The following is a 23,798-nucleotide window of genomic DNA, read 5'->3' on the forward strand; positions in this document are numbered from 1 at the left end:
AACTTGAAACTTCCCAGATCAGCCCCACCACCTAAGGGGAATTTCTTACAGCGTTCACATGTAGTCTCCCATTCAGATGCAACCAGGGTTGAGCCTGCTTAGCAAAGGGGACAATTCATGCTACCACAAGACCAGCTCTCCAGCTGATCAGAAAAACACAACTGTGAAGAGACGGTGAAGGTTACAAACAAGGTGATCAAAGTGCTGTGTGTGTGAGAGCGAGAGAGAACATTTAATCCCCTTGGAATCCCCTCTTTTGCACCAAAAGGAAAAAAAAGTGTGTGTGTTAACTGTCAGTGCAGCTCTCCTTCTGAAATAGTTCCGTGCTGGGGAGAGTGTACCTTGCACTGTTTAAGACATTTCTGAATTATTCATCTCTGAATTTTCTTTGGAGGCTCTGTGAGGCCATTTTATTAGGGCCGGGTTTTGGTAAATGGTGTGGAGCTGATTTTGCGGGTGGTAGGTTTATCTTTATTGCATTTTCAACCCGTTGCCCTTTCATGTATGTTTTCAGATATGTTTTATAGATGGCTTTTAACAGGACACGCTAACCTACAAATTCAGAGAAATGAAATTTTAAAAATGTATGGCTGAGTCTAATGCATGGGCCACCTGTCAGAGAAATTGATTGGGACTGAATCGAGTTGAGCGCTTAAAAAGAGAGAGAGAGAGAGAGAGATGCCAAGGTTTTCAGAAAGAGATCCTCAGAAAGGTGTAGTGGCAGAGTCATGAATGATGTGTGCAGTTTCTGCTGTGACAGAAGCAGGGGGAGAAAGATAATAGAATTTCTTCATATAGACAGTGGACATGATCCACTGGGAATGTTCTCTTCCACAAGCACCATTGAGATGAATGTGAGCTGCCCAAGACCACCAGTTTCTCTGGGGCTTGTGCAAGAGAACATTCCCAGTGAAGTGTGCTCAACAGGACCTTCGTATGTATGTATATTTCATATTTAGGTTAAAAAAAACCTTTACTTTGATTAATAACTCCAAGCTGATTACAACACATTAGAATAGCCATCAGAAACAACAATGAGATTAAAACAAATACAATGAATGGTACCATAATAGATAAGAATAAGCAAGCAGCGGGGGGGGGGGGAGAGGCACTCCTGTCCCCCGACACTCAGGACATCTCCCTAAAAAGCCATGAGGCTATTCTCACGATGGGAGAAAACTGGGCTAAACCAGCCCGCTTTTCTCCCATTGTAAGAACCACTGGGCTCTCAGGCAGGCCTGGTGGTTCTTTGGCGGCTAGCCCACCAAAGAAGCCTCCCCTTATCCCAGGTTAGTGGAGCGAGTGCTCCGCTAACCCGGGTTTCCTGGTTGTGTGCTGCCGCGCCGCGATTCTGTGCCGCGGTGACACACGAGGAGACCCCTGCTGGGAGGCTGAAACAAGCCTCCCCATCCTGGGGGTCTCTCCGGGATGCCCAGCGCACTCGCTCAGGGCATCCTGGGATTTCTGGGGGCTGTGTGGCCCCCGACCCCCACAGCCCCCACCAGCGCCGTGACGGATCTGACCGCCCAGGGCTTGGAGGCTGGCGGGAGAGCAGGCTAAGCCCGCTCTCCCCGCATTCCTTCCAGAAGCTCTTCTCACTGATCTTGAGGAGAGCTTCCATGTCTTTAGAGTAAACCCAGGTGATCACATTCCTATCATTTACATGTTTGAAAGAAACAGCACCTGCAGCATGACCATGACTCTGTGGGAGGTGGGATTTAGCCGCCTTCTCACTCCACAGTCCTGGAAAGAAAGAAAGAAACGACCCCATCCCTGCAGAACTGCTCTTTGCCCTGGGAGGAAAGCTACTAGTGGTGGAAATGGAAACTTCCCTCCCAGGATTGGTAACCACTTTGGGGACACAGTTTCCATTGGAACCATGGCGCAAGGCCAAAGGGCTAAATCCTTCCTCCTTTTGCATCATGGCCCTGATTCAGACAGGGCCCTCAAAAGTGCAGTGATGCATTTTGCAACAGGCCTAGATTGACCCTTAACTTGCAGGGTGACAGGGCTAGATGAGCTTCTCCAGGAGGGTGTCCATTATATGGGAATGGAACTGTATCTCGGTGTCAGAAAATCTGCTTGGTAGGCAGAAGGTCCCAGGTTCAATCCCCTGACAGCGTCTCCATCTGGGGCTAAGCAAAACTTCCTGCCTGAAGCCTCGGAGAACCACTGCCAGTCAAGAGTACACAATGCTGCTACTGAGCTAGATGAACCAGTGGTCTGACTCTGTAGATGGCTTCCCATGTTCCTCTAATATTGGTGCTACAACCAAAAAGGCACTGCCCCATGAACCTGTCCCTGGATGTATTTCAGTCTGTATGGGAGCCCAAGCATTGATGTTGACTGGAATGCAGAGGAGGGAAGATACAGAGGAGGGGGCCCTTCAGGTATCCTGGTCCCAATCCATTTAGGGCTTTGAAGGTGAGAAACTGGCCCTTTTGTTGAGCCTGGAAACAGAAGTTGCTGGAAGAGATCAAACGAAATCAGAGTCACGTGCTCTGTCTGGTGAGACAGGCACCTGGCAGCAGCATTCTGGACCAATTGAAGCTGGTTCCATCTGAATCGCAGCCAGAAGTTGCTAATTGCATTTACCTATTTAAAAGCGATGCATCACATTTTAATCTGTTAGGAGGGCAAGCATAAACACTGCCTGGGAACCATTCCAGTCCCTTCAGAGCCTTGCCATAGCCATATTTTTTTTGTTTAGCTTATCAAAGGAGAGAGAACGCTCCTAAGGCTTTTGCCAGGACTCAAAGCTTCCAGCACAGATAACGGATCCAAAAACGGGGGAACGTAAAGGGATTCAAACGGTATCATTCTCAAGTTTATCATTCTGACTCCCACTTCACAACAGTTTCCCCTGTTTCTTTTGAGCCAAAAGACTTAGTTCTTTGATCTTGAGAAATAATTTTTCACTGCTTATTTGTCCCCCCGCACAGCAGAGTTATTACTTTGTCTCCTTGCAGCAGAGAGTGAAGAGATGAGTCAGATTAAAGAGAGAGAGAAAAATAGTTTTGTACCCAGATTAATTCTGCTGTTTTTTCTTTAGAACTTCTAAAAGAGCAAGCAGGGGGAAGGGCATAGCTCACTGACAGAGCACAAGCTTTGCAAGTAGAACAGAGGTTCTCAACCTTGGGCTACAGATCCCATCATCCTGAGCCACAATGGCCAAAGACCAATGTGGCTCAGGATGAGGGGAGTTGTAGTCAAACAACCTCTGGGGACCCAAGGTTAAGAGCCCCTGATGAAGAAGGTCCCAGTTTCAATCCCTGGCATTTCCAGTAGAAAGGATCACAGATAAGAGATCTGGGAAAGACCTTTGCCTGATAGCCTGGAAGTCTGTGGCTGGTCAGAGTAGACCATACAGAGCTAGATGGACCAATGGTCCAGCTTGGTATAAGGCAGCCTCAGGATACATTTTGTTAGCTTATGAAAGGCATGGAAGTAGCGAGAGCTCATTCTGACTTGTCCTGGGAGGAGCTGTAGCTTAGTGGTAGAGCATCTGCTTTGAATGCCGAAGATTTTGGGCTAAATCCCTGGCATCTTTAAGTAGGACTGCGAAAGGAGGAGTGGATTCACTCTCTCTTGTTCATAATGGCGGGGCTAGAACGAATGGGTTGAAATTACAAGGAAATGGATACAAGAAAGCCCAGGGGTTTCCAACCCATTGTCCTCCAGATGTTGCTGAACTACAACTCCCATCATCCCCAGCCAACTGTAAGAGCTGTTTGACAGTAGAACTCTTTGCCTCATGCAGTGGTGGGCGCTCCTCCTCTAGAGGTGCTCTCCCCGGCTAACTGAGCAAAGAGACACCTTTTAAAGTGGCGATTCTCTTATCTTTAGCAGAGGGGGAGCAACTGCCAATCACACCAGTAATTCTAGCCGCCGTGTGTGCGGCGGGGGGCGGGTGGGTGTGGGGTGTCAAGCAGGCACCCCTCTGTGGTAGCGACAACGGGTGGAGTGGGAGGTGCTAGAGCACCTCGCAGTTCTCAAGGGCCCCTGGGCTGAACAGCCAGGCCCAGCGGCCGCTCCCGCTCTGCCTGCCGCCACAGGGGGGATGCCTGCTCGACTCATCCACCCTCACCCCCATGGCCGCACACATGGTGGCTAGAATTACTGGCAAGATTGGCGGTTTAGTCTCATGGCGGAGAGCCCCCCCGGGCCTTGGAGGCCACGGACCGGGCCCCCAAGGTCTTGGGGGTAAGAATGCATCCGGACGTGGATGATGCACTGGAGCGAGAAGGCTGGGGAAGCAAACGTGGGGTTGGACAGACTTGGGCAGCTGTGAATGAACAGGTGCAGTGAGGTTGGAGGAAGGCTTTCTTAAAGAAGAGGGCTTGAGGAAGAAGTGCTCCAAGGAAGAGAAGCCAGCAGATGAGTTTGCGCAGAATAGAGACTGAGGGAGAAGAGATATTACCGGTTATTGGTGCAAAGAAGCCGAATGTTTAACAGAGCGGACTAGAACAGGGGTGGGCCAACTTGGCCCTCCAGCTGTTGAACTACAACTCCTATCATTCCCAGACACAATAAATTATAGCTAGGAATGATGGGAGTTGGAATTCAACCACAGCTGGAGGGCCGTTTGCCCACCCCTGGACTAGAAACTTGAAAAGGCAGAGAGCAAAACCAATGCTCAGGCAATTGCAAGGTGCATGATAGCGCTAGGGCAGGCTTGGGCAAACTAGATTGTGGCTGGGTATGATGGGAGTTGTAGTTCAACCATAGCTGTAGGGCCAAGTTGGCCCACCCCTACTCTAGGGCCTGTTTCTCTACAGCATGCTTAGCATAATGATTATGCCAGCCCTGAACCAAAAGCTTGATCAGGAATGTGATTACATGACAAATATTTATATATATATTTTCAACCAGAGTTCCCAAAGTGGTTTACGTACGGAAATGAATAAATTAATTAAATGGCTCCCTGTCCCCAAAGGGCTCACAGTCTAAAAAAAGAAACATAAGAAAGACACCAGCAACAGTGATTTTGTGCTGGGGGTGGGTAGGGCCAGTTGCTCTCCTTCTGCTAAATAAAGAGAATCACCACTTTTTAAAGGTGCCTCTTTGCTCAGTTAGCAGAATTTATTTGTGGGGGTTATTAATCATAAGTTATATATTTACTTGCATGACCTGAGTCAAACTTTCACCTTCTTCAAGGCAGCTCTCCTCTGCTTGGGCTTCATAAATGTTTAACAGTTTGTTTCTGCTGTCTAATTACTCAGATTTGATGGATTGGAATAATCACATATTTCCATAAACTGCATAATTTGCATACATTATTCGGTTCGTGGTGAGCTTGAAAGGTTTGACTTGGCTTGTCATGGAAAGTTAGCTTTTCACTTGTAATGGATGGTTGCCCGTGTCTGTAATATTTGCTGCTCCTCAATCTCGTAATGCTTATTGAAATGTCACTGCAGGAATGTATTTGTGGGGGTTATTAATCATAATTTAACAAGCAGCTGCCACGTAAAACTATACGATTGAAAGTGTTGCATGTATATTACATTAAATGTTCCTTAGTAGCATAAGGATTTAAATTTTTTTTTTTACTACATAACAGAATACGTATATCATGGGCAATATTTCCGTTGCTATGGCTCTATCCATCAATGCTGCCTCTTAATTCCAAGTTTTCCCTCCCGGGCCCTTGAGGCAGAATTTTGTGCTGGGATTTCAAGGGAGCACTTTGTCTTGAAAGTCACATATTACTGTTTTGATACCTGGAGGGGAAATGGTTTGCCAATTGCCAAATAATTACTATCAGAGAGCCAGTGGCAAAGGGAATATTTTAACTGCAAGAAAGGCTGCCGTGATTATCTTTTGGAGGGGGTGGCTGTCGGCTATGTGAACCAATTAACTGTAGTAAATTTGACTGGGAAAGTGGCAGAGAGGTCCTAAAAGAGGGCAATTCTGGAAGAATGGTTACAGGCATATGTGCGAGACTAATTTAAATGGAGGGTATGGTATGATGAGTTTTACTTATTTTGTTTTTAATTATTTGCTTAGCTTTATATCCCACGTTTCCGCCAAGGAGTCTCAAGCAGTGTACATGGTTCTGTTTCTCCTCACAACAACCCTGTGAGGTAGGTTAGGCAGAGAGATAAGTGATTGGCCCAGAGTCACCCAGTGGCTGCCTTCGGAAATAATGCGAAACTGGAGGTAAACATGGCAAAATCACCCAACCACAACTCCGTTTTCGCCTCCAAACCTGAATATGAACCTTCGGTTTGTAGTGAGTTTTGCTGCTGAAACCTCAGGTTCCAAAGGGCTATTGTTTTGTCTCAATTCTGCCGCTGTTGTAACTGGGGTTTGTGCTGTAGCTCCTCCTGAAATCATAGAAAGGGTGGCTCCGAGCGGCCCAGGAATGGGTCGGCTCTATGCCGGCTGCATTTCTCGCTGGCTGCCTCTCGGAGCTGTTGCCCTGCCCTCTGCCATTCCTCCTGCCACTGCTGGGCAACAGGGACTCCGCGTCCCTAGCGTCCATTCTTTAATGGGGAAAGAACCACATTGGAGAAAGCCCGCTTTCCCCAGTTTCTCATTGGCCCCCCCTTGTCCATTTGCGGAAAAAGGATGGGATGACAAGACAGGGATAGCAAAAGAGGTCTGCAGCGATTCAGGACTGCAGAGAAATGTGCACAAACACATGAAGCCCCGCTAACACCAGAACTGGAATAACTAGGCTGTTTCCCCACAAAAGGCACCCGTGCCCAGCTGTTGGGGGAGTGATGCCACGAAGCTCAGCAGAAATACCAATGTGCCGACCCCCTGCACGGCAGGGCTCCCATCAGTACTACATCTGGAATAGACCTGTGGAATCCCTGGGTGTGGCAATCTTCCTGTGGTCCAGTCAAAGAGACAACACGCAACCCCAGGAATCTGGTGTCTGTCTCTGTCCATTGGACTGGACTTCTTGAGCAACCTGCAACACACACGGCAGAGCCTTGCCAGGCCTGCAGGACCTTTACTTAGGATTACTGCTCAGAATGTTTTGGCAGCTTCCGTCCAAGGAAGGGGAGAGGGCACAGGTGCAAGCACCCTTTCATTAACAGTACACCTGATCAAACGTGGCTGCCCAGCAAGGTGTCACCATTCAAAGGTGTTGTGTTTGCTGTCTGCTTGGGCACCATCCCCCGGTACCAGTAACCGTGCATGTGTGAGACTGTATAGCTGCAGAGCTCTTGCAAGGGAGTGGTGTAAGTGGTGTGAGGAAAGGGTTAAAATGTCTTTCCTCTGCCAAGGGCAGGCGATCAATTCCGAAAAGGTACAATTGCACTGGACACGCCCCCTCAGAGATCATGGCCAATGATTTCCGCTTTAATGAAATCCTGACACATTGCCTGCAGTCTGGCTATGCACGGACCAGGAAGAGGGAGGGATCCCTCTCCCCAGAAGCCAGGGTTTGGGGAATTGTAGTTGAACTGTCATCTGGAGGATGATTCCCGGCTTCATAGATTGATCCAGGTTCATCTACCCAAGATTTCACGCTTTGTCCGAACGGGCCGAACAAGTTTCATGATTTGAATTTGTGACTCCTCAGTCCTAATCGAACACCAGCTCGTCTTCCAAGCCATCTCACAACAGCATCAAGTGGGTTATCCTATTTAATCCTCACAACCTTACAAACCTTTGAGGTTTGGCTGAAAGACAGTTATTTGCCCCTGGCTGCACAAGAGCCCCATGGTTGAGATGAAAGCTGAACTGAAGGCTTCCAGGTTGAGCCCTCTACTACAGACACGCTCTAGTTGTGACCTTTATCTTATGCCTATTGGATGAATAGGTTAGACCAATTCATGGAGGACCAATTCATGGAGGACAGGCCTATCAGTAGCTAACAAGTCTTGTTGGATATGGGCTACCTCCAGGCTTAGAGGCAGGATACCTTTGAATACCAGTTGCAGGGGAGCAATAGCAGGAGAGGGGACATGCCTTCATCTTGTGACGGTGGGTTTCCCAGAGGCATCTGGTGGGCCTCTGGGAAACAGGGTGCTAGACTTGATAGGCCTTGAGCCTGATTCAGCAGGGCTGTTCTTATATTCTTAAGACAGGAGTTAGATGCTGCAATCTGCAGGCTTCAGTTGGCAGCTGCATTTTGAACCAATGATTGTTTCAGAACTGTCTTCAAAGGCAGCCCCAGTGTCTTCTCGCAATTTTCCCTTCCTGCTGGGATAGGTTTCTTCATATTTCCTCTGTGCTTGAAAGTCATTCAGACCTGCCCATAGTTTTCTATGGGTGGGAGGCAAATGCTGAAACTCAGAACTTTGAATGATTGGCATGTGGCAGCCTGGAGCTAAAGAAATATTATAATTATATGATTCTGCTCAGAGTAGTAGAACCTGTAGTCCTCAAATAGTTTTCAACAGTTCAACATGAATGACATCTGGAGCATTTCTATCACCCGGCTGATGGGAAACCCACATGCCTACAGCTATTTGGATTGTGAGCAGTGCTTTGGGGATTAGGATGCATCTCTTTCTTTGTATCTAATGGCTTGCTGTTTCACTCTTGCAAAGCATAAGTAAACACTGTAAAGTGAATTCTCCCATTTGTTTCAATGAGGCTTGTGAAGGACACGAAAAGAACGATAAAGAGAAAATATTGGCACGGTGGGTAGACAGAAACATTAAAGAGAATTCTGTATTCCTTTTCATTTTTATTTTTTGGGCTCAAAGGGAGGCTCCTGTGAAAAATCAAAACTCGTTTCTACAATATAAAGTATCTCTTCCCCCCCTTTCATCACTGGTTCCCCATGGTCCATCAGATTCACTACGAGCTTCTTCTTTTCTCTCATTTTTCTTTCTTTCTTTCCCTCTGGGAGAGATCAATGTTGTGTATGCGCATTCTTTGGTGTCTACATGGTCAAAGCCGAGCTGCAGGATTTAGAGAGAGCTCTCCGCCTCTGCCAGAAAGTAATATCTCAGTTGTGGGAACAGTGTTCGTGCACAGAAGCAAAGGCATAGAAACTGCAAATAAAAGTGCAGAGAGAGAGAGAGAGAATCCCTACTATCAAAACAAGCTTACATGAGCATTCAACTCGCTAGGAAATGATTTTTTATGAAGTTATTTTGTGAGGAGGGATGTATTTTAAATAGTGGTTTATGTCAAATGTGGTTGGAAAACCCTTTTCTGCATTTGCAGTGGCTTTCATCTGGACAAGGTATATGTGAGTACTATAAAGCGGATTCTCCATTGATTGCAATGTGGCCTCCAAGGATATGACTTTAAAAAAAACTGGTATGGTGGGTATCTTGAATGAAACCTTTCTAGAATCCTAGAATGTTTGAGTAGAAGGGGACCCGAGAGCCAGTCCAACCCCCTGCATGGACCCTAGTCCAACTGTGCAGAGGAGAGCTGAGAGGGGAGCTGGTCTTGTGGTAGCAAGCATGACTTGTCCCCTTAGCTAAGCAGGGTCTGCCCTGGTTGCATATGAATGGGAGACGATGTGTGAGCACTGTAAGATATCCCCCTTAGGGGATGGAGCAGCAGTGGGAAGAGAGCAGAAGGTTCCAAGTTCCCTCCCTGGCATCTCCAAGATAGGGCTGAGAGAGACTCCTGCCTGCAACCTTGGAGAAGCCGCTGCCAGTCTGTGAAGACAATACTGAGCCAGATAGACCGATGGTCTGACTCAGTTCCAATGGTCTGACTCAGCTTCCTATGTTCCTAATCCAACTGGGGGTTGGACAGCGCTAGAAACTACTGCAGCTACTTCAGGACCAGTGGGAGTCCCAGGGCTGGACTGGGGGCACTGAGAGGGCGGTGGAATGTATGTGGGGAGGGTGCCGGGTTTTGAGCAGAATGAGAAATTAAGGGTGGGAGTCGGGGTGCAGGGGTGCCCCACAGGTGCACCCCTCTGTTTCAGCCTCCAGTCCAGCCTCTGTTTGAAAACCTCCAGCAAAGGAGAGGCCACCACTGCATGGTGCCGACAGTTCCACAGCTCTTACAGTTAGGAAATTATTCCTGATGTCTAGCCTACATCTGCTTCCTTGTGATTTTCAACCCCTTAGCCCCAGTCCTGCCCTCAGGGAGCAACAGAGAACAAGTCCGCTTCTCCTATGTGACAGTCCTGCAGGTATTTGAAGACTGCAGTCTAGGAATGTAGGAGGCTGCCATCTACCGCGTCAGACCCTTGGTCCATCTTGCTCAGTATTGTCTACCCAGACTGGCAGCGGCTTCTCCTGCAGGCAGGAGTCTCTCTCAGTCCTATTTTGGAGATGCTGCCAGGGAGGGAACTTGGAAGCTTCTGCATGCAAGCAGGCAGGTGCTCTTCCCAGAGTGGCCCCATCCTCCTAGGGAATATCTTACAGTGCTCACACATCAAATCTCCCATTCATTTGCAACCAGTGTGGACCCTGCTTAGCTAAGGGGACAAGTCTTGCTTGCTACCACAAGACCAGCTCTCCTCCCTCTAAATCTAAAAACAGGATCTTGCTTAGCAGGGCTTATCCTGGTCAGGAGATGGGATTTGACTGCTTTGTGTAGTTCTTTGCTGCTCCTTATAGTTAGACAAGAGAAGGCGGAAGCACCACAAACTGGAAAGACAGAAAAGCAGAAGCTCTGTGGGTCCAGAAGGCAGTTTAATGGAAAAGATCCCAACACATTTTGAGATGGAGAACTCTTCATCAGGAAATGAGGCTGAAGTGGCATTGGAAGGCTATCCCCAAAGGAGCTGAGCCCTGTTAGCATAGTCCTGCTGGAGGGTTCAGTTTCTTTGGGAGTGTTGTCCCTAAATTACTTCTGTCTCCTTCTCTGATGAAGAGCTACAGTCAAAACACATGGGGACTGCTGGTGATTTTTCCTCCCCTTAAACTGCCTCCTGTATTCAGTGAGTTTCTGTTTTTGTTTTTCTCCCATGGCTAACAGAGACAGAATATTTGGGCTTCCAGAGCAGCTTTCTTAAAACTGATAACCATGTTCAATCATCCTATATAATAAAACCCTAAGGTACCTGCGTCCGTGTCTCTTGCGGGTGTTCTGTGTATGTGTGGCGCGCGCGCGCCGCTCCACTGGTAAGGAGGCCGCTCGGATCCCCGGCGGCAGGGCTTAAGAGCCCTCCACCGCCGCTACAGCCCCCAAGAGCAGCCGCTCGAATTGGGCCGCGTCTGTGGCGCCACCCGGAGCAGCCACTCCGGTGGTGGGGAGGCCGCTCGCCGCCCTGGATCCCCGGCGGCAGGGCTTAAGAGCCCTCCGCTGCCACTACAGCCTTCGGGAGCGGCCGCTCGATTATGCCGCGTCTGCGGCGCCGCTGAGGGAGGCCGCACCCACGGCCTCTAAGCAGGGGGCCGCCCTTGATTCTCGGCAGGGGGGGGGGCTTAAGAGCCCTCCACCGCCGCTACAGCCCCCAGCGCAGCCGCTCCTATTAGGCCTGGCCACGTGCTCCTGACCAGCCTAGGAGCTGCTACGGATGTCCTCTCTCCAGCGAGTCAGAGAGAGGACTGAGCCGGCGCAGGCACGCAGCCGGCTCCCCTGTTCACAACTTTTCTAGCGCCCTTTAATGTAACGGGCTTAACAGTCACTAGTTAGTACAATGAGATGAGCTTTTTCCCTCCCCTTGATAACTTCAGCTCCTCCCTCTCCACGCTTTTTCTTTAGTCTTCTGCCATTCCATGTTCCAGGTCATGCTCTGACTTTATGTTCCTTGTGGTGTTTCATCCACCCCACCCCCCTTCTAATATTCTTTAAAACTGCAGTTTATACCAGTATAGCTATTGGGGAATGGGCATCCAGTATTGCATTGCATTGAAACTGAGAGTACTATGCGCTTATGGAGGTGAGGGTCAAAAAGACCCCAAATGCTGTTGCAATACTGTAATCTTTATGTCTGTGTGTGCTTGGCCACCTAATGGCAGTGCGGGGAAATGACTTGCCTAGCGAGCAAGAGGTTGCTGGTTCGAATCCCCACTGGTATGTTTCCCAGACTATGGGAAACACCTATATTCTAGACTATGGGAAACACCTCTATCAAGCAGCAGTGATATAGGAAGATGCTGAAAGGCATCATCTCATACTGCGTGGGAGGAGCCAATGGTAACCCCCTCCTGTATTCTACCAAAGCCAACCAAAGGGCTCTCTGGTCGCCAGGAGTTGACACCGACTTGATGGCACACCTTTACCTTTATGTGGGCTTAGACCAGACCCTGTTCCTTCCATTTCATGTGGGAAAGGAGCATAGAAGCTGAGTACATGATGGCTGCCATGAAGTGCAGCGTTCCGGTTAGTGCAGTGGTCTAGGCTTGCTGTGGACTGGTAGCCCTGACGTTGTTGAGAATGGACGGTTCAACAAGCCGTGCTGTTGCGGTTATTCCCATTTGCTGCAGCGGGAATAACAGCAGTAGTCCTGCTTGTACAAGCACTTTTTCTCAATAGCATCAGGGCTGCTTTCTGAGTCCACAGCAATCCTGGCGCAGAGCGCTATAGTGCTGAAACACCGCATGTCATGTCAGCCACTACCCCCTCCAGATTTGTAACAGACTCACTCTTCCCAGTGACGCTACGAATGGTTGGGTGTGTGTGTAAATAGTACCCCAAGGATACTACAGATGCACTGTATCAATCTGGTTTGGGGGTAACAAGTACCCCAAACACTTTAAAAACCTGGGGGTTATATTCAGTGTGGCATCACTGGGTTGCTAACTGTCCCTCATTAGGCAGGATGTCCCTCATTTCAGGGATGAAATGAAATGTTGGTCCCTGTAGGGACAGCATTTGTCTCTCATTTATTCAATAGGATAGCATTCAGTTACATATACGTCAATGATACTCAGACTCTTGATTACCACTGCATACACCTCCCAGCACCCCCAGCCGGCCCCCCACAAACTTGCGTCCCTCATTCCGGCAATGAAATGTTGGCAACCCTATCAGCTGCACAGTAAATATCAACACCTTATTTACTGTTCAGCCCTTTAGAGGAAGGAGTAAAATGGCAAAGAAGGCACTAGGGTACATGTCACCCCACAGCATTATTGGCATTAGAGTTGGGTTAGGGTTAACCCTACCCCCCTTGTTTTCAAATGGGGAATGATCCACCCTGATGCCTTCTGAAGGTTAAATATCTCCCATTGAAATCAAGGGGTCTTAAAAGTGCTTACAACTTGTGGGCAGGATTGTGCGTTACCCCAAAGGGTGGAGATACTTTTGTCCATTCATTGCCAATCCAGTGTCATTGGAACTTGAGCTCCTCGTTCCCCTGGGTTCCTTTTGAAATGCCAGCTTTGACTTTCAGAATCCCAGTAGCCTGTCATCCATCTGCCGTGAAAGTTTCGGAATGAAATGAGCAAGTAGGGAACCTGACATCAAGCTGGGTACGGTCGGAGGTAGCATCGTTATTGCATTTCTTTCAAGATAGCCATCATTTCCTTTATAATTTTCTGAATCACTGTAATGAGGATTAATTTGGCTTTCAGGATCCCTTACATTGTCCCTGCCTTGCATACAAAAGGCTTCTTGTGAAACCTTTTGGAACTCCTATGGTTCAGAGGAAGGTCAGGAGCCATTTGCTGATGGGCTGCTCAGAAAAGACTCAGAAAAAGAAAATCGGCGGGGGTGGGTGGGGGGCGGTTAGTCCTGAGTCTGCCTCTCTCTGCGGTGAATTCCACCCTTGCTAGGCAAAGTACAACCTTGGGTAGACTGGTGCATATCGGAAAACATGATCAGTGTGGAGACAAATCCAAACCTCTCCGCCCCCCAGTAAAAAAAATATAATAAGTGTGATGATGGACAGACATCCTAAGTGTGATCGAAGTGGCTTGAACATTCCAGAGCATTTGTTTTCGGGCAAAGAATGTGTATGAAGCCCTTTTCTTCCAAACTTAGATCATGTATCTATCTTCACTCTTAAGAACTGAGCTATGGCCCCTTCCCTTCGAAGGTGGTGGTACTCTTCTTATGGATCTAAAGAGGTTTGCTCAGTCTGTTTCCTGAGCAGAATCCAAGGGAAAGAGTTGTGATATGTAAGGACAAGGCAGTGGCGCAGAATCGGGAATATTAACAGTTTGAGATAGATATTATTTACAGAGAGGCAAATGCAGACTGCTTTTCAGGACTGAAATACAGGTAACTAAAGCTGGCCTGGATCAAGGAATGGATTCACCAGAAACACCAGATTGATTGATTGATTAAGTGCTGTCAAGTTGGTGTCGACTCTTAGCGACCACTTAGATTGATTCTCTCCAGGATGACCTGTCTTCAACTTGGCCTTTAAGGTCTCGCAGTGGTGCATTCATGGTTGCCGTAATTGAGTCCATCCACCTTGCTGCTGGTCGTCCTCTTCTTCTCTTTCCTTCAACTTTTCCCAGCATTATCTTCTGAAGGGAGCTGGATCTTCACATAATGTGTCCAAAGTATGAGAATTTGAGCTTGGTCATTTGTACCTCAAGTGAAAATTCTGGATTGATTTGTTCTATTATCCATTTGTTTGTTTTCCTGGCTGTCCATGGTATCCTCAAAAGTCTTCTCCAAAACCAAAGTTCAAAAGCATCAATGCTTTTTCTATCTTGCTTCTTCAAAGTCCAGCTTTCGCATCCATAGAGTGTCATGGGAAAAACCATTGTCTGGACGATTCTAATCTTTGTAGGTGTAGACATGTCACAGCATCTAAATCTCCTTTCCAAGGCCTTCATTGCAACCCTACCAAGTGCTAGTCTGTGGTGTATTTCTTGACTGCTGGATCCTTTACTGTTGATAGTCAATCCTAAAAGGCAGAAGCTATCCACTGTGTCGTTCTCCAAATTTGCTGGCATAGTTAGGTTAGAGCCTTGACTGATTCCTCTTCTGTTGCCTGCCATATTTCTGTAGCTAGTCCATCAATTCCTGTAGCCTTCCAACTTGGTAATGACTGGAGTGCTGATCTAACTTCATCTTCCCATACTAGAGGTTTTTGCAAGGAGGGAATATCTTCTAGAATATCTTGGATGTTGATGTCCCTGCTGTACAGATTTTCAATATACTCCTTCCATCTCTGTTTGAACTTCTCTGAATTAGTTACTATCTGTCCTTTGGCATCCCTTAACATACCAATTCGAGGTTGGAACCTCCCTCTAAGTTCAGAGATCTTTTGGAAAGCTTTCCTTGTTTTTCTGTGCCTATTTCCATTCTCAAGGTCTTTACAGATGTTATTGTAATACTGCTTCTTGTCTCTTCTAACAGCTTTCTGAAATTCCCTATTAAGTTCCTTCGTGAGGTCTTTATCTTTCTTGACTTTGGCTTCTCTCCTCTTGTCAATTTCCACTGTCTGTTCTGACATCCATTTTGCTTTCTTCTGTTTCTTGGTCTTTGGCAGTCTTTGTTCATATTCGTCCTTATCATCTTCTTTGATTTCATTCCACAGTTCCTCTGGTTCCCTATCAATGAGGTTCAGAACTTCAAAGCAGTTCCTGATGTTCTCCTTGAAAATGGTGGGTACATTCTTGAGATCATATTATGGAAGCTGGATAGCTTTGTTTTTCTGCCTTAGCTTGACTTGGAACTTGCTCATAAGCAGTTCGTGACCAGTTCCACAATTGGCCCCCGGCCACGACTTTGCTGTTATAACTGAGCTCTTCCACCTCCTTGTACCAATAATGTAACCGATTTTATTTCTGTGTACTCCATCTGGTGATGTCCATGTATATAGGCGCCGCTTTAGTTGTTTGAAGAATGTGTTAGCAATGAAGAGATCATTGGCTTGGCAGAAACGAATAAGTTGTTCTCCTGCTTTGTTTCTGTTTCCTAGGCCATATAGGCTGACTGTGTTTTCCTCCTTACCTTCTCCAACTTTGGCATTCCAGTCTCCAGCCACCAGCATCACATCTTGGTTGCATCTTCTGTTAATTTCAGACTGAACTTGAGCATAAAACTCATCAACTTCCTCTTCTTCTGCATCAGTTGTTGAGGCATAGAGTTGAAGAACTGTCATGATCCATCTTATTTATTTATTATTTCTCTGTGTAAACTGCCCTGAGCCATTTTTGGAAGGGCGGTATAGAAATCAAATTAATCTATCAATAATAAATAAAGGGTTGTCCACGAAATCTAATTGATATTAGTTGGTCACTGACCGCATTGTACCCAAGTACTGTCATTGCTATATCGTTCCTGTCTACGAAAGCAACACTGTTCCTTCTTTGGCTTTCATGCCCTGAGTAGTAAACAGTATGGTTTTCTGACTGGAAGTATCCCATTCCATTCAATTTTAATTCACTGATGCCCAACTTGTCAATCTGTAGTTAATTCATTTCATCTTTCACTATGTCGAGCTTTCCCATATTCATGCTTCTTACATTCCACGTTCCCATTGTAATTCTGTCTTTGCAGCTTCGTATTTTCTTTTCCCACATGGCAACATCAGCAGCTAGACGTCCAAAAGGCTTTAATCTAACCGCGTCATAAACACCATCGGTACTCTGAGAGATCCTCAGCTCTATCTCAGTAGCATGTTGAGTAACATCCAACCTGAGGGGCCCATCATCTGGCATTACATCAAAAATCATTATATTTTGTCTATCCATGTGGTTTTCTTGGTAAAATACAGGTGTGGTTTACCATTGCCTTCTCCCTAATAGTATTAAATGATGCCTTTGTCATTATCACTGAAGTGATTGTCCGCCTCCAGCACCTTCCTATATTGCTGCTTCCCAGTATAGGTGCCTGCTTTAGCTGGGCAGCTGGAATGACCTTTGCACTTTGGGTGACCCTAATGGGAGTATACCTCCCGGCATACTTCGCTCATCCCTCCCAGGAGCCCCCCCACCCTCCGCCGCTACAATGAGGCAGCATAGCAGGACTTGGTGGGGGGAAACACCATATATCCTGGTGAAAACCATGCTAGTTTGGATGGAATTTTCAGATTGTCCATATTGCTAAGTGGTCCCCCCCCCCACAACCTTTGAGTTCAAATTGTAAACACAACAGAACTCAGAATATGCTCAGTTACTCTGCCCATATTGGTCTGTTCATCTGCATTTGTTTCCCACATTTTCAAAAGTAAACACAGAGATACTAATCACACATTTTAAAGTATCACCTGAACTTTGGCAATAACACCCCCCCCCTCACACACACACACAAATATACTAATTGTGCATTTTAAAGTATTGTCTAAACTGGCCCTCAGCTGGTCAAAAATGGTCCTGTTTTCCCAGCTCTTTTCCCTTTTTTCTCCGGCCAATGGGCAGGAAAGATTTATCTCGGCCCATCAGTAACCCATTTTGGGTTGCTACTGAGCCCAGTACCAGCCCCTCCCTTTACAGGGTTGGCAGAGAGGTATTACCAGGTCGTGCTTCAGATAATCCCAGTTCTTTTTAATGGAGCTCTCCTGGCAACTGTCTTCTGAGGTCCTTTTAAACAGCAGATGCAGCTTAATTGAATTGAGGAGCTTCTGCATGCAAGTCATGTTTCAAGCCAAGTACAGAGTCCAGGACTCTATCAGCCCAGCAGACCATAGGATGTGAAGCAGAGGCCCCACTGGGCACTTGTGAGCAAAAGCACCATGCTTAACTGACTCGACCACACTTTGGTGGGCAACCTGCCAACTGAAGAATGCCACGCCGCCTTAACTAATGGTGGGGCCAGCCCTAGACAGACGCCATGGTTTTGGAGGATGTTCTGCAAGCCACAGACTAGTTCTGGCCCATGAGAAACTTGCGCTGGGAATTCTCCCAAAGGCAGCTCATCAGAGAGAGCTTCCTAAATTAAACATTTTCTGTACTACTTAGGGAAGGAAGTAGGGGAGGATCTGAGCCATTGAAGCAAGCCACAAGCTTTTGGAGATGAAGGAAAGTCATTCAACACCTCAGTGCTTGTAAATAAAAGCAGAATGGACATATGGGAAGTGGGGAAGAAGAGCCATGCTGAGTCTGGTAATTGCTAGTCTCTTTGAAAAACCATCTAAGGACCAGATTTGACTCCACTTCCATACACTCAATCAGATTATATTTGTTGATAATTGTCCCTAGTAAATCACTGTCTGCATTTTGCCCCTGTTTCAGAAATACCTTTTTTGAAACATTGGGTGTCATTCTGTGCAGAGTAATGCTAGTTGTTCTCAACTGCCCCGTTGGTGTAGGTGTCTAAAACAATGCCTATGGTGTTGCACAAGAGTGCTCTTGCACTAATACATAAAATTACACAATCATGCTTCCATGATGCTACAGCCATTATTTCCAATGGCCGTAGCACCGAAGTGCAATTGTTCAATTTTACCTATTAGCACAAGAGTGTTGTTTTAGATGTCTGCAACAGCATGGGTGGTTCAGGACCTGCTGCAGTACGCTGTGTGAAATGTCAGCCGCTGTTAGAGAGCTCTTCCTTCCCACACTCAACCCACCCACAACCAGCTGTCCACACTGTACATATTGCTGAATAGCAGGGAGGGTGTGTGTGTGTGTATGTTGCATACCAGCTTGTATCTATGACTACGAGTTTTTAGATGCTGCTTTCCAACAACAAAAATTCACAAAGTGGGTTCACACAGAAAAAGAAATAAGATTATTCCTTGTACCAAAAGGTCTCACAGTCTAAAACATTAAGTTCATTCAACGTACATTTGTTTGTACGTTGACGCTTTCTTTTCCTCCTCCTCTTCAGGTGTTTGGTGCTTAGAAATGAATGGTTATTTATTAATTATTAATGTTGGTATTGTTTTGAAATGTCTACTTTTGATTTTCGTTATGAGCAGTTTAATATTAGTTTTGATTAGTTCTATAATTGTTTTGTATTATTCTAATATAATATTATTCTATTATTATTCTATTATATTATTTGTCACGTTGATATTGCTGTATCACAGCATAATGCATGTTGTAATATACTGACCAATGAAGTACAGATATTTATATTTATATACGTTTTCATTGAGAAATACAACCCCTGATAGCTGTTGTTAAACCTATTCTCTATACATTTGTCTAATTCTCTTTTAATTAGAGCTTCTCCCCAAAACTGGTGCCAGTTGCCATAATTGATTTTTAACATTAAACAGTAACATTAAATGATTTTAATGTTAAATGATTTTAATGTTTAAGTGATTGTAATTGTTTAAGTGAATTAGTTTTGATTTTAACTGTTAATTGATTTTAATTCTTTTTATTTGTTGTAAACCACCCTGAGCCGGTATATAAATCAATCTCTCTGGGTGGTATATCAATCAATCAATCAAATATATCAGTGGCCCAATGAGAAACAGGTTAGATCAGTGGCCCAATGAGAAGCAGGCCTGTGCCGTGTGAAGCATGGTTGGCAAAATTTATTCCTCTTGCAGATCTTGGCCACCTTTAGTATGGACATGTATCCTTGTTTTTTTTAAGGCTGTGATTGTCCTATCCTGACTACTGTTTTAACCCAAGCAGAACTCCTTGGGGAAGCTGGCCTATCAACAGTCCGCTCCCACTTGTAAACGACTATTTTGTCGTCTCCTTTTTCTTCAGACTGTCATCCCCTGTGCCATCAGTGTGTGGCAGATCTCCAGGACACAGGAAGCATCTGTTTGAAGTGCCAAAATATCCGTCATTTACTGCTGAAAGACCGCTGTGTGCCTGGCTGCCCCATGGGATACTACAAGGATGGAGGAGCATGTACAAGTGAGGATTATTTGAAAAATACGGGTAGTAATACCGAGACCTGGACGTGCTTGTTGATTTCAGAGAAATAATGCGTCCAATGGGCCCATTTGCTTGCGAATTATTAACCTCTGCTTTCTCCTGGTAGAATCCTGGGAGGAATTATCTGGTGGGGCCACGCGAAGGTCTAATTCTTACATTAACTTGGGGCTGATGCTCAGTGTATGCAGTGGAGGAACTGTGTGACTCTCTCCCATCACTAGATCTGTTCAGATGCCAAAAAGAAAAAAGGATGTTGTACCCGCATACAGCATCCCAGAGCGCACCTGGAAGTCCCGCCCCCAGCGTTGACTCACCAGGAAGTCTCACCCTCTCCACACTCTTCACAGTTACAGTGTTTGTCTGAAGAGGCAAACACCATAACTGTGATTGCAGTTGCTTCCATGATCTGCAAGCTGTGGGGGTCCAATTGGAGGGTCCTGCTTGTACAGCATCTTTTTTTCCTTTTTGACGTCTGAACATGGCTACAGATATTGTGTGGACTGCATGTTCCACAAACACCCAGTGGCATAGAGGCTCTCTCCCTTGCTTTTTGAGAGGAAAAGCATGCTCACTGGGCTTTTGCATGTGCTCCCCCTCTGGATGAACTGAGCATAGGCCAAAATGAGTGCATAAACTAGAGCTAGGATTCACAAGACTCCTGGCATCCTATCCTTTTTTTCAATGATTGTACTGCAGGCACATTCTGATTGGTGGTCAGGAGAAGGTTCCTCATGATTGGTTCTTGGTTGGCTTTGGGCTCAGGGATGGTATAAACATGCATATTTCTAGAGCCCTATAAAGTATTTCCAGTGTGAATGCAAATGGAGGTCTGGAAGTAAGTTTGGGCGAAGTCTGAGAAGTACCAAGTTGCTATAGCCCTGTTGAGGCATTATGAAAGTGGGGGCACTATAAATCAGGGCTGCTCAACTTTGGCCCTCCTGCAGATGTTGGCCTACAACTTCCATAGCCCCTGGCAATTGTTCACTGTGGCTGGGAATTCTGGGAGTTGTAGTGCAAAAATAACTGGGCCCCCCGAAGTTGAGCACATGGTTACAGAATCCCCAAGAGCACATGGCAAACCCTAACCCCCACAGTAACACTGTTGTGATCCCGATTTTGGGACTTCCCAAGTTGGAGGACAAAGCAGACATTACAGGAAATTAGAAAAGGCATGAAGACCCTGTGAGCCAGACCACAGGGGTTCCTGTGCCATCAGGACCCTTCACACCAGGAGAACCAGGGCAACCTGAACAGGCACTCTGTCACGACCCAAGGGTGTAGCCCTGCCTTCATCCTCTGACTCAGAGGAGTCCCTTGCGGACCTGCCAGCTAACGATCCTTCCAGCCCCATGCTGTCTACTTTAACTAGCATAGGCTCTCCTGGGTGTCAGCAGGGGACTTCCAATCACCTGATACCTGACCTTGAATGGCCAAAGGCCACGGTGGCTGGGGATGATGGGAGTTGTAGTTCAGCACCTGGGGAACCCAAGGTTAAGAACCCCTGACCTAAACCAAGTGGGTCAAGAAGAGGTGAGAAGACTGTTAACCATTACAACAGCCAGTCAGAAAGCAATGAACACCTGCAACATCATGCATGGCATGTATTAATCCTGGTTTATCATTATCACTGCATAGATCCAGTGGCTCAAGTGCTGAGCTGGAGTGTTGGGCTGGACCTGACCTGGCTGCCACTCGATACTTAGTTGTGAAGTTCTTGGGGTGACGTTGGGCAGTCACCATCTCTCAGTCAGACCCACGTTACGGGTTGTTGTGAGAGAGAGAGAGAGAGAGAGAGAGAGAGAGAGAGAGAGAGAGAGAGAGAATGAATGAATCATGCCACATGCCGTGCTGGGCTCTTTAGAGGAAGGGTGGGATCAAAATGTGATTGATTGATTGATGAATTTATTGAATTTATGCCCCACCCAAACTTATGTCTCTGGGCAGCCAACAACAATTAAAACACATATAAAAGTTAAAACAGTTCAACATATAACACCACATGTAAAAGTTAAAACAATACAATAATTTAAAAACCATAAAATTAAACAAACAGTATTTTTTTAATTAAAAACCTGAGAAAGCTTGGGTAAAAAAAGGGTTTTCAATTTAAAAAAAAATAGCCAGAGATTAATAATAGTCCATTAATAATTAATGGATTAATAATTAATAATAGTCCATTTGATCAAAAGTGCAGTGGGCACCCTTTAGACTGAGTGGCCGAATGAACTATTGAAAGAAATATACGCTGAGTGACTGGATAAAAGGTTGTTCTTTGGGTTGATATCCTTCCTTTTCTCCAAGGAGCTCAGGTCAGAGTGACTAAGTTGCACTCATGTTATCTTTGCAAGAATCCAATGCCATTCATTTTGACTGAGAAACAGTGTGACTGGTGATCTTCATAGCTGAGCAAAGATCTGAACCCAGGTCTCCCCAGTCCAAGATACTATCTGCTACACCACACTGGCTCTTAAACAGCGGCTTGTATGCACTGTTCCCTCTAACAGGGGTTCCCCAGATGTTGTTGACTACAATTCCCAGCAACCCCAGCTGCAGTGGACTTTGGCTGAGGATTCTGGGAGTTGTAGTCAACAACATCTGGAAATCCCTGTTAGAGGGCACTCTGCTTGTATGCCTGTGGATGGGGCTGTAGCTCAGTGGTAGAGCATCTGCTTTGCATGCAGAAGGTTCCAGATTCTATCCCTGGTAGCATCTCCAGGTAGGGCTGGGAAAGAACTCCTGCCTAAAGCCTTGGAGAGTTACTGCCAGTCTGTATAGACAGTCGACATAAGACCACTTCTTATGCTCCTATGAGTATAGTGAAGCTGAACTGCAGAGTGGCTGCTTCACAGAGTGTCCGTCTTCACCCTTTCTTCCTCTCCAGAATGTCATCCTTCCTGCAAAAGCTGTGATGGGGAAGGCCCTTTCTCCTGCACGTCCTGTGACTCCAACCTTGTTCTTTCTCACACCAGCGCTTGCACCGGGACCTGTTCCCTTGGCTACTACATGGACGAGGACCAGCGCTGCAAGCGTATGTGTTTCCTTTGAGTTGCGGTAATCAGCGCGGGGATGAGTTGCAGCTCAGTGACAGACCACATGCTTTTGTATGCCGCAAGTTCCAGGTTCCATTTCTAGCATCTTCAGGTTGGGCGGAGAAAACTTGCGGAAACCCCATCAGAAGCAAGCCAGAGGGTCCTCCTGCGGTCTGAGGGCAAGAGAATCTGTGTCCATAGACTGAGACTAGTTTAGATGCAGGGGAGGCCCTTCCATGAGGCAAGGGGAGGCAATGGCCTCAGGGGTGAGTAAGAAGAGAGTGTTGGGGTGTGTGTCAAGATACGGAGGCCTGCCCCTAAGGGTGCCACCTTCTTATCCCTATTTCTTCACTTTGCTGGGTTGTGCTGTTCATTTCCCCTTCCTTGCCACACTGAGATGACCTCTTCCCCCACCCTGCTTCTTCCTGCCACCGCTGCCTGGCTTGGTAGCATACAGGGACAGTTTCAGAGCTGAACCAGTTCGAATGAGGTCCGAACCAGTTCGGCACCTCTGGGGGTGGGGAGCAGCGAGTGGGATCTTTTAAAAGGAGATCAGGTCCCCATACCTGCTTTCTGCCACTGCATGCAGCATCCTGCTGCGACGGCGCCCCCCACCCCCACCCCGGAACCTGTGCATGGCACTGGGACACACATGGCAACACCATGCATGTGTGCATCCCGGTGCCGTGCACGGGTTCTTGGAGGGAGTGCCATCGCAGCAAGAAGCTACATGCGATGAGCATTCTGCTTGCTGTTCTCTCCGCCCCGGCGCCGCCGAACCAGTTTGGTTCGGAGCCAAACCAGTTTGGATGAACCAAACTGGTTCGGCGTCGCCGGTAGGAGTGTGCACGAACTGGTCCGGGGCCATGTAAGAGGCCTCCGGACCAGTTCGGAATTTGGGTGGTCCAGCGGGGTGTGTGTGTGGCTTTAAGGGCGGGGGTGGGTAGTACTTACCCCTCCCGCCGCTGCACCGTGGTGCAAAGTTTTTGGGGCTGCAGAGTTCCTCCCTGCCGCCCCTGCCCCCATCGTTGTCTGGAATAAGGTGAAGTGACTGCCATGCATGTGTCCATTGCGGCGCATGCGCACCACATACGTCATGACAGTGAATCCCCCCAGTGCCGGACCGCACCTCCGTGGTTCTGTGCACACTCCTAGTTGCCGGTACATTTTTAAATTCAGAGTCCTCTTCAGTTTGAGT

At 46.9% G+C, this 23,798-nt stretch overlaps 1 protein-coding gene across 4 annotated transcripts in view; it reads left to right on the plus strand.

The window, feature by feature from the left end:
• Positions 1–23,798, plus strand: part of FRAS1 (Fraser extracellular matrix complex subunit 1) — a 383,137-nt gene that overhangs the window by 209,539 nt on the left and 149,800 nt on the right. For all 4 annotated transcript variants that reach the window (XM_053252057.1, XM_053252060.1, XM_053252061.1 and 1 more), the window contains 2 exons: positions 19,398–19,550; positions 22,453–22,599. In XM_053252057.1, the coding sequence (XP_053108032.1) occupies positions 19,398–19,550; positions 22,453–22,599 (300 nt within the window). The remainder of the gene's footprint in view (positions 1–19,397; positions 19,551–22,452; positions 22,600–23,798) is intronic.

The sequence above is a fragment of the Hemicordylus capensis genome, chromosome 5 (assembly GCF_027244095.1).
Source record: "Hemicordylus capensis ecotype Gifberg chromosome 5, rHemCap1.1.pri, whole genome shotgun sequence".
Lineage (NCBI taxonomy): Eukaryota > Metazoa > Chordata > Lepidosauria > Squamata > Cordylidae > Hemicordylus > Hemicordylus capensis.